An 11573-nucleotide genomic window follows, 5' to 3' on the forward strand; every position below is an offset into this window, starting at 1 on the left:
CAGGAAAATGGCATTTCATACATTATTTTTCCATAGTCCTTAAAAGTTTATCCTAAATAATTATATGCTAATGATAAATGCAACCAGAATTAGATGAACTGCAGAAAAACAGGGCAAAATACAGTTTAATCTCCATTTCTAAAATATACTAAACCTCTAAGCTGTATCCAAATGAGAATAGAGCATATACATATATACATAAACATTTAGGAGGGTTCACTTAAATCTTTTAGGCAGGAACTGAGCAGAGTGGCAATACAGAATTAAAAAATTTTTTAAAAAAGATGAATGCAGAACACATCTTTATTACAGCAATATATAAAGCAAATAACTAAGTGTCCATAACCACAACTGTACATAATGAATGCTGGTGTTATTCAGCCTGCTCAGATTTGGGGGAAGAGCTAATGTGTAATTCCTGAAATTCATGGACCTTCATAAAAATGGGTTGAAATGCATGTACATGTTTTCAGAGTATTCCAGTTTTTATTCTCCTCTTAGTCCCCATCTTGGCATTTTCACATGTCCTCAGTGAGTTAACCAAATTCAAGGCATTTTGTTACTAAGAGATCTGGCAAGGTTATGTTTGTCAGTGGCGACATCCTTACAAGTTAATAACTGCTGGTCACCAAGAGATTTTTGACCTAGTTCCCTCTTCCTCTAGGGCACATGAGCTTTCACCTGGGCACTCAGTCCAAACCCTACAGACTGAATAGCCTTCAAATACCTCCTTTAAAAGCACTTTAAACAGCCATTTCCATTTTAATAGTCGGATGAGGACTGTACCCCTCAATCTGAAAGTCTTCAGCCTTGAAGTCATCAATTGTCTCAACTTTTCGAAGGATTTTGAGCTTCGGGAAAGGCCTTGGTTCTCGCTGAAGCTAGAAACAATAGGAGATGATTATTTTGCCATTATTTGTACAACCTGCTTTAATTCTGCTCCATGTGAAACAAGTACACGGTATTATTGACGAAGTATTATTTCACAGGAGTGTAATAGTGCAGATATCTGCCCCGGCTTATGCAACACTCCTGGGTTGTAACCGGCAGATTCTCTCCCACACATGGAGACTGAAGGATCTTTGGGGGCATCACACTGCATCAGGAGCCTTGTGGCTCATCTTACAATTGACTGCTCTTGGTAAATTTATTAAGGATGGGACACTTTTTCACTTCTGTATCTGTAACTCCTGGTAGGCACCCAAGTATGGTTATTTGAGTCCCATAATCCCTATCTCATCTGTCCCTGGCAAAGAGGGTGAGGTAAGATGACATCTGTTGACAATAGAGGGATGTAAGCTGGGGTTCCTGGAATGAACAGGGTGGCAATGGGGACGTGGACACAGGCTCTAACCTCATCACTCTGTCCAGCACAACTGGAGCAGGTGGCCACAGAAGCCACTGGACAAACCCCGAAGGTACCCTCTACACAAAAGCAGCCAAGCTCCCACAAGGGAGGAACGTCCAAAACCTGGATCTCATCTGGAAGGGGCCAAAAGGATTTGGTTAATTTTTTTTTTCTTGGGGCTCATTAAGCATCAGACACTCTTATTTTTTTTTTTTTTTTCAGACACTCTTATTTTTAATTGCCATTTCAATGCCTTGTCCCTGCCCACCACCTGTCCCTGCAGCTGGAGCAGGGCACCTTATCTCTGCCCCAGCACAGAGCAGAAAGTCTGTTACATGAGGGATGTTCTAGAAGGCAAGGTCTTATCAAGAGAAGGTACCAAAATTCGAAGTGTGACAGATATCACTCTTACCTGAATTTTCAGCGGCTCAATGTGATTCAGGTAAATATGTGCGTCTCCCAAAGTATGTACGAAGTCACCTGGCTAAATCCCACGGGAGGAAGCAAAATGGCAAATGTTTTAGTTTCAGTTCCTTTCAGACACATCATTTAAAAGCACGTTATGTAGACTATGCAAACATTCCAACGCTTTTCAGAAAACAATTTCACCTGCGTAGCTTTTGAGAAGTTGATGTTCACAAAAGTTGTCTTGTCTCGTAAATAACCCACACCAAGCTGTTTGCTTATACAGACCACAGAAACAGGAAGGCTCCCTGGAAGGCTGCCAGGTAAGCAGCTGTTTCTCACACAGATCACATTTTAAAACTAACCAGACACTGGCCTCCCTGCAAGAGTTTTTACACGGTAAATAACCTACAAGCTCAGGGCTTCAGGCGGGTAGCCCCCGTTCCCTTCAGGGCGCAGCCCACCTTTAGGCCTGTGATGTGTGCGATCATGTAGGTGAGCAGGGCATAGCTGGCGATGTTGAAGGGCACGCCCAGGCCCATGTCCCCTGACCTCTGGTACAGCTGGCAGGACAGCTCACCATTCACCACGTAGAACTGGCAGAGGGCATGGCACGGAGGGAGGGCCATCAGAGGAAGATCTGAGGAGCCAGCACAAAGGAAAATGAGGTGCCAGCAGTCTTAATGCAGCTACACACAAAACAGGAGAGAAACAGAAGCCAGCTCCTATGGGGGAGATGAGAACAGGCCACTGGGCCAGTGACCCCATGACCTACACCACCACCGAGGTCAAAAGCAGACCATTCCAATCCTGGGGATGGCACCACACCTACAGTGACCCATCCATCAACACAAGATGTCTGCAGATGTACGTTCATAATTGAAGCCACACTCATCTAGCCAAAATTACTTGTGCTGCCTTCGTGGCGCCAAACTACAAGCAGGAGGAATTCATTCATTCCCAGGAGCCACAGGAAACTGGCATCCCATGCACAAAGTCTGTATTCAAAGTCTCTTTTGGAAAAGCAAACATTCCACTCTGGGTAATATTTATTACACCTCGGTAGAGTTTAATTTTACTCTGTTAAAATGTTAACAGCCAGGTGGAGGAGATATGAAACTTCATCTACCCCAATTTAAACTGTTAAAATCCAAGGTGTATTTTTATAGGTAATTTAAAACCCTCTTTGGAGTAAAAGAACTATCAATACACATATTAAGATCATCTTCATCCAATCCCATCATATGAAGGTAGAAGTGTGGCCAAGAGTGACTTGCTCAGGGTCACACCAGCCATGTGGCCATGGGTGGTTCCCAGGGTCCAGCCTTCTATCGGCAGCCTCCATGCGAAGCCACAGGGCTCCCCTTTGTGCTAATGGACAGTCGGGACACGAGAATAACTGGGATGCTTCCAACCTTTTGGATTCCAGCCACACAGGATGATTCTTCTATCGTCGGGGTTGGTTTTGATCGTGTCAATGACCTTTTGCAGTTGGTCTACTCCTTGACCCGAATAATCTGTGGAATTGTCAAGAGAAGACACGCCACATGTTGATCACAGCATCTCATGAGATGACCTTAGAGGCCATCTATTACCCTCTTACCAAGGCCCCCCAAGGTCATGCTACAAGATATCCAAGGCACTCTACAAATTCCTCTGCTCTCTTGGGTTGATGATGCGTTCAGGGCTTTGTTATCTATCCTCTGGAGCCATAACAAAGTTTCTTTCTTTCCTACAAAAGGATCCTTTAAGTATCTGTCATGGTGGGGCACCTGAGTGGCTCAGTGGGTTAACGCCTCTGCCTTCTGCTCAGGTCATGATCCCAGAGTCCTGGGATCGAGCCCCGCATTGGGCTCTCTGCTCGGCAGGGTGCCTGCTTCCTCCTCTCTGCCTGCCTCTCTTCCTACTTGTGATCTCTGTCTGTCAAATAAATAAATAAAATCTTTAAAAAAAAAAAAAAAGTATCTGTCATGGTGCCACCCCTCCCCGCCAGCCCCCCTTCCCGTTGCTAACTTTCTCCAATCTCAGCGATCAGTTTCTTCCACGGTCCTCATGGCTGTCTCTATACCCATCAACCATTCCATCACACTCTGCTGCCACGTTAAGTACTGGATCTTAAATTGAAGACACCACTCCACACATGCTCCAACTGAGGACAGTGGTCTCAATGCTATTCTCCCAATGCTTCCACCTAAAATTACAATTTGGCAACCAAACACCTACTAATTTACAAATATCAAGAAAACTCTGTAACTCTCACTCCACCCTGTACTTTTCTCCCATTTCTGGTCTCGGGACTTTAATTCCTTGCCTTCCTTCTGCAATGGAACTGGGAGCTTTGAAGCCTGAGAAGTGTGGAGCTTCATATCCCCTCCGGTTAAACCTGCATTTATTGGGGTCAGACTATATTCTAGTCCAGTAGTTCTTAATTTCAGGGGGAAGAATGTCCTGTCATGATCATAGCTTCAGAAAAAGGAATAGCAAAGGAATTTGCTATTTTGTGATCCCCCAAAATAGCAAAGAAATAGAAAATTTCTTTTCTTAAAAAAGAAAAAGATGCACTGTGATAGTACAGTTCTGTATTTTGGCTGTGGTGCTTATATAAACGTACAGGTGCTAAAATTATCAATGGTTTCTATCCAGCCAGCAAGCTATCACTTCCTACAAATGTGTGTACACACACAAACACTCACGTGCACACATACAGAGGGGGTAGGCATTTGCTTTTGCAACTCCTGACCTATGGACAGGCAGGAGAGGAAGGGTCAAAGGATGGGGGCAAATTGTGCCACCATGAGACTAAGGTGGATGTCCAGCAATAAGATGATTCATCTTCTTCCACCCGAGAAGGGCAGGGAGAAAAGGGTAACCCAAGAACTACTATCACATGAGCACCACCTTTAAGTGTGCGGGGTGGCTCAGCCTTCAAACGGGTGATCAAGCCACAACACAGCAACCAACCAACCCACCATGTAGCTATCTGCTAATGAAACACAGTATGGAAAGTACCAAGTACCCAATAAATGCTAACAACCAAGAGTGTGATCTGACCTCTATCTGAATCTGAAATAGCTTCACACTAAGTCAAAGTTATACATCAGCTCCGCAGACACCGGCATCTGTGTAGACACTGGCCCCCAATATCACTTGAAACAATGGGGCCAACTCATACTACATTGGGTGCTCGGGAAATGTGAGGCATCACTGTTTTCTCACCTGAATCTTTATCTATGTATTCTGCCCCAAAATGCCTCCACTGAAAGCCATAAACTGGGCCTAAATCCCCTTCTTCTCTGTTGGAGAATCCCAGGCTGTCCAAGAAGTCTCGAGACCCATTGGCATCCCAGATTTTCACTCCCTTGGAAGACAGTTCCTTAGCATTTGTAGATCCCTGCAAGAGACAGGAGAACAGAGCAGGCATCCGAGTGAAGAAGCTGACACCCAAGAGCCTCCCACAAACTGCTCCTCTGGCCTGTGCTAACACAGCAGAGACAGCCACTCAGCATGTCCCACATGGTGTGTCCTGTCTTTAAGGGCCAGTCCCAGCCCAGACTTTCTGAGGGCCCCTAGGACAGTCTCCTGGAATCGTTTCCAGGACAGGGGATTCTTCCTCTCAACTAAATGTTCTAAATTAAACACCTCCAAGTCCTTTCATTATTCCCACCTCACCTAACGGTTTTGTGTTTTTTAACAAATGTGTTTTGATTAAGTGTGATCCCCCAAAATGCATTTAATGTCTCACCTTCAATCTGTTCAATGGATCTTAGACCTGGTATGTAGGTCACTAACTGGCCTAATCAGTATCAGCTTTTCTTACAGATCGGTTGGTCACATTAGCTAATATGTGCACTGTAAATTTCTGTTTACCCCAACCTGTATTCGTAGTTAAGGTGGGGCTCTGTTTTTCCCAAGCACAAGTCAATGTTTATTACTTAATTTGGCCCATATCATCCCAACATGTGTCCTGATCGTGCATTCAGGTCAAAGACAGACCTTGGCACCCTCCTGGTATGATGCGCTGTCATGGTGACAAGCACGACTATGGTACCACACACACCAGGCCTGCCCTCCAGCACTCTTCTCCTCTGACAGCTCTCTGACCCCTAGCCTCGCCGTCCCCACCCAGGGAAGAGCACGGCCGCACCCCCACATGTCTACTGTGAGGGTTAGAGAACACAAGAAAGTGCTCAGGGCTCGACAGAGCCTACCCACAGACCCCATGTCTCCATCTTGCCTACAGATGCCAGCCACAGTGCGTGTTTGTCCTGACTCCTGTGTTTCATCCGTCACCCAGGGAGCAACTCTATCAGAGGAGAGTCTGGCACATTCCTGGTAAAGAGTACTTGGAATCCTGAAGTCAAGCTAAATTAAGATAAAACCAGGGAATCCATTTTATTTCTGAGCATCTTGTTTCCTCCCTTCTGTTTTTGAGTTTGTACTATTTTTTCACCTCCAATAAGTCATTTTTCAATCTTTCCCATGTAACTTTTTTTTTTTAAAGTAGGCACCATGGGAGCCCCTGGATGGCTCAGCCGGTTAAGTATCGGCCTTTGGCTCAGGTAATGATCTCAGGGACCTGCGATCAAACTATGCATTGCGTTCCCCACTCATGGGGGGAGGGTCTGCTTGTTCGTCTCCCCCTGGCCCCACTACACTCATGTTCTTTTTCTTTCTCCTTTCTCTCAAATAAATAAACAAAATCTTGCAAACTAGGCTCCATGCCCAGGTGGAGCTCAGCGCCAGTCTTAAACTCACAACCCTGAGACCAAGACCTGAGTTGAGATCATTTGTCGGACACTTAACCCACTGAGCCACCCAGATGCTCCCTCCCGTATTGCTTCTAATGCCTTCCTTTTCTTCTGTTTGACAGGGCTCTAGCTGGTTTACAAAGGGCCTCTTCTGATATTTCTGATGATGTACCTGGAACTAGACGCTCACTGCCAGCTGAGATAAGACAACACAGAAGAAAACACCTCAAGAATACAGAAGTAAGGAAGATTGGATTGGATCCAAATCTAAATAAACTCTTTCTAAAATGTCGTAAGAAGCCTTGGGTCTCATTTGGCCTAAGATCAGACACACCACACTGCATGCTCTGCAGAAGGGATCCCAACTTCTACATGGCCCAGAACTGAGCCCATCTCCTCAGGTACCCTCTGAACAGCACTGACCAGAATATCACTGGTCTGAACCAGGAGACGGAGCAAGAGGAAGCTGTCCATCATCACAGCACTTTGGTCTCTGCCAGAGGTACCTACTTGGCTCTTTGGATACAGCTTGCTACTCAAGAGATCCTTCTAGCTTATACAAATATGAGAACATGGCTGAGATTTATATTCAATGATCAATCTATGTTGAGTACCTACTATATGGCAGGCTGTGTTCTAGGACTAGGGGATACAAACCTGAATAGGAAAAAACAAATTCTCTGCCCTCATGGAGCTTCTAACACAGTTTACTTGTTTATTTGTTGTCTACCTTTCCCCACCCCTTGTATGCGGAAGAGTAGAGGGCAGACGTTATGTATCAGCTGATAATGTTTCCTTGCGGAGAAAACAAAGGAGGGTGGGAGGGGTGTGTGTGTGTATGTAGGGGGTAATCACAGTCTTAGGTCGGGAAGTTAGAGAAGGCTCATTCAGCAGGGACTTGAAGGAGGTGAGGCAGTGAGTGATGCTACCTGTAGATCAGCAAGGAGGACAGGTGGGTGGAGCAGAGTGAGTGGCTTGCGGACGCTAGAGCTGGGACAGGACGCCAGGTGAGTGGGGTCTTATGACCTTACTGAGTGAAGTGGGATCCACTAGGACTGTAGGTGAGAAGGGACATGATCAGACTTTTCAAAGGATCTCACTGGTGCTGGGTTGAGAACACACTGTTTTCCAATACCAGTTTCCTTACCTTGATAAACCACAGCAACTCCTCCAAAACACCCTTCCAGAATACACGTTTGGTTGTCAGCAGAGGAAATTCATCTGAAAAACAGGTTGCCGGTAATTTCAAGATGGGAAAATAGAACATATCATCCAGGTTTCTCTGTGGAGAATTGCCCCTGGAGGTAGGGATGCCCATGTGGACAGGAAAAGAGCTACCATCTACTTCCCAGTTAGTGTGATTCCTTCACAGAGGAGTGAAGAAAACACACAAAATGTGCCGTAGGACAAAGGCTGAAGGCTTCCAGGGCTCTTCAGTGATTATCCTGCCAGGGAAAATTTGCTCAGGTCTGAGAGACAGTAGATACCACACTAACCAGAGCTAAAGCATAGTTTTAAATTATTTGCAAAGCAAATTAACCTCTATTATTTAGTGTACCAAAAATAGTAACTGTTTAAATACTTGTAAGCATGACCTTATCGAAGCCTCCAAACAACCTTCCTTGAGGCATCCTTAAGATCTCCATTTTACAGGCACCAGGAGGGAATATACTAGTTTGCATCGCAGAGAGATCAAAGTGTGAAAGCTTATCTCTAAATTCACTACCTAGTCAGTTCACCTTATCATCTAACAAGGAGAGATTTTTTCCAAGCACCTACTTTTTATCAGTACTGCCTACTGAGCATTATTTTCTCTATTATAAGCACACGGGAAGCCAAAGACCAGAGAGGTAACTTGACCACGGTCTAAACAGATGGGCTGGAGTAAAAAATTAGATCTGTGGCTCACTGGAGGCCACTGTGTGGAGCTGCAGGAAGCTGTTCTGTCTAAGGCAGATCCCTGTCCAACCCGCAGCCTGGGTATCTTCCAGTCTCTGCAATGGGTTTGGGGTTGAAGGTCTTCCCCCTGCTCACCACAGTGAATCAGCTTTACTAACAGGGCGTCTCCTACTCAAAACCACCCCTATACCTGTGTCCAGAAAATTGGTCTTGTGCACCCCGCCCCCACCCTCCTCTTTGTCCCCTGAAAGCCTGACTCTAATGACAGCCAAGAGAAACTTCTCGGGAGCCATCCTGTTTTAATGGAAAAGACGAGTAAGAACTTCTACTCGTCCTCTAGCGTTCCTGTTTCAAGATTTAAGAGGAAAGCTGGTTTGTGCGGACCAGACGGGAAAACTGTCAGGAACCACAAGTTCCCGCCCAGCCTCTCCGTTCGCGCTCTCTTTCCGCGACCGTTGGCCCGCCCTTATTCCTTCACTCTATTTTTTAAAACTTTGCCAAACCGAAGGGCCAGACCGGGCAGAGAGGAGGAAGAGCAAAAAAGAGGAACCTCTAGCCAAGTCCGTGCTCAAGCCCCGGCAGACCCTCTCCCACTCTCTAGTATGAGGCAAATACTACCAGACCGTGTCCACACTGGGGCAGACACGACCAGGGTTTAGCACAGGACTCGGAGCCAAAGAACCTGGTTTCGCCTCCCACTTCTGTCACTCCTGACGTTACGCAAATCATCTCTCTAACCCAAGTCTCTGTTTTGGGGGTCTGCAAAGCGGGGCTAAGGAGCTCCCAGGATCGAGGTTAGGAACAAAGGTTGATGGCAAAGCCCGGCCACCTCCAGGCGCGCCTCCCCGCCCCCAGCGGCAGCTCGGAGCCCACCCGGGCGCAAGCACCCTCGCCCGGGGCGCGCGGGGGTCACCTCTCAGGCTGTAGCGCGCCTGCATTCCGAACACTGACAGCGTGCCCGTGCCGGTGCGGTCATCCTTCCGGACCCCGCAGCGCAGGATTTGCTTGATCTGCCCCAGGTACTGCAGCTCCCCGTGGGGTGCCGGCTGCGGCTCCGCGGCCGGTTTCTGCGCCGCGGGCGGCGACGGCGACGGCGGGCGCTGCAGCTCGGAGCCAGGGGCGGGCATGGCGCGCACGCGGCTGCGGGCCGGGGACGCGGGCGGCGGATGATGGCGGGCTCGGGGGGACGCGTCTTTCTGCGCGCCTCTTTTCCCGCCAACGCGGCGGGGGCTCCGCCCCTTCCTGTCCGCTTACGTCCGCCCGCGCGCGACCCCCTGGCGTCCCAGGAGCGCGCGGAGTCCTAGGTTGGACAGGGCGCGTGCTCCGGGTTGTGGTGTTTATAATCCCGTTGTAAAAGCTAAAAACCTAAGTCCCGTATTTTGGTGTGTCGGCTGGGAAAGGCCGCTCTGGCTAGAAAGTTTCCGAGTCCACCGCGCCATCCAATACTAAGGGGAGCCTGGAGCAGTCCCCGCATGTTCGTGAAATCTAAAAACAAACAAAACCCTGTTATTTGAGGTATGTTTCCTACAACTAAGGGGGTCATGTTGTCAGGCGATGTGCGTTTCCGTTTTCCCCCATCTTCAATGAAGGCCGGTAGCAGGAGCGAGTGAAAGAGGCAGCTTTTTTACTTAATTAATGACAGCCAGTCTTTTTCAAGTTTTTGATACCAAAGTTTTCACTTACTGTGAAATGTTTATAATGTAAACACTGGTAAATAACTATTTGATAATGAGTTTAAAATGTACCACGGGCGCCTGGCTGGCTCAGTCAGTAGACAATGCAACTCTTGATCTAGGGGTTGTAGGATCCAGCCCCATGTTAGGTGTAGAAATTACTTAAAAACAAAATCTTTAAGGGGTACCTGGGTGGCTCATTTGCTTAAGCCTCTAACTCTTGGTTTGACCCCAGGTCATGATCTCCCCGTTGTGAGATCACGCCCTGCATAGGCTCTGAACTGAGCATGGAGCCTGCTTGAGATTCCGTTTCTCCTGTCCCACTGTCCCATCCCCCCACTCTCCCTTTCAAAAACCATATATAAAAATAAATAATAAATATTTAAAAAGTAAAAATACATACATGTATTACATGTATTTACACACATGTATTTACATCATACATGCACATGCAACAAGCAGTCTTTTTTTTTAAGATTTTATTTATTTACTTGACAGAGATCACAGGTAGGCAGATAAGCAGGCAGAGAGAGAGGAGGAAGCAGGCTCCCTGCCGAGCAGAGAGCCCGACGTGGGGCTCTCGATCCCAGGATGCCAGGACCATGACCCGACCTGAAGCCGGAGGCTTTAACCCACTGAGCCACCCAGGCACCCCAACAAGCAGTCTTTTGAATGGACAACTATATATTGAGCACATAGTAGATGGTCAGTGTATTTCTTGTTGATAGGTCAGGGATTGTAAAGAATAAGATGTCGGCTCTGAAACATATCAAACACTATTTCTTGCTGTTCAATGAAGCCAACCTTTGTTTCTGGGCACCTGAAGTGAATTTGTGCAAGATTCTGGAATCTGTCTGCCAACACCTCTCAACCTCAAGGTTGAAATTTTTGTAACACAAATCCTAGGAAGAGATAAATATCTTTCATCTGCAGCCCTGCCTAATCTCAGCGAAAACAATCTTGCATGCCTTTATGTGGCACAAAGCCTATAAAGAAATAAATCGGTTCTCAAAGACAATTTACAAAATACCTGATATTTGGCTTAACTGGAGGGAGAACGGAATGAGAGAGTGTTTCAGGGAACATTTCACAAGGTGCATAGCTGGAAAGTCCACGATCTTGCCCCTTGGTTGTATGCGTACTCACAAGACCACAGTAAAAATGCACTACGTTACAGAACAGCAGATATTTTAAATCTATTTCATCCATCACAGTACTAGGCCGGCCTTTCCTAGGTCAGCATAGATTCTTTTCCCACCCTACCCCATTTCAGGATAATAACAGTTTTAAAGAGTCACCTGTCTCTGTTCGGAATGACGGGCCTCCTGTGTTGTGTTGTGTTGTGTTGTACTGTTTGGACAGGGTGGGTAGCACCAGATGCAGGAGGCATTCCTTTTGGTGGGCATTTGGGAAGAAACATGCTCAGTCAGAAAAGCTAAACTCAGAAAACAGACTTTAGGCAGGAATGGGCACTCACGTTGCTCGCTGTAGCTTGAGTGT

At 46.8% G+C, this 11573-nt stretch overlaps 1 protein-coding gene across 1 annotated transcript; it reads right to left on the bottom strand.

Annotated features, from left to right (window-relative positions):
* Positions 1 to 110: 110 nt before the first annotated feature.
* On the bottom strand, positions 111 to 9607 carry TYMS (thymidylate synthetase). The gene is made up of 7 exons (XM_046024819.1): positions 9314 to 9607; positions 7649 to 7722; positions 4970 to 5144; positions 3169 to 3270; positions 2218 to 2393; positions 1761 to 1832; positions 111 to 881 (listed from the first exon to the last, which is right to left on the bottom strand). Exons 1-7 carry the CDS (start codon positions 9525 to 9527, stop codon positions 744 to 746), a joined length of 951 nt encoding a protein of 316 aa, XP_045880775.1. The 5' UTR covers positions 9528 to 9607; the 3' UTR covers positions 111 to 743.
* Between the last annotated feature and the right edge of the window lie 1966 nt (positions 9608 to 11573).

This window comes from Meles meles, chromosome 12 (genome assembly GCF_922984935.1).
Source record: "Meles meles chromosome 12, mMelMel3.1 paternal haplotype, whole genome shotgun sequence".
Lineage (NCBI taxonomy): Eukaryota > Metazoa > Chordata > Mammalia > Carnivora > Mustelidae > Meles > Meles meles.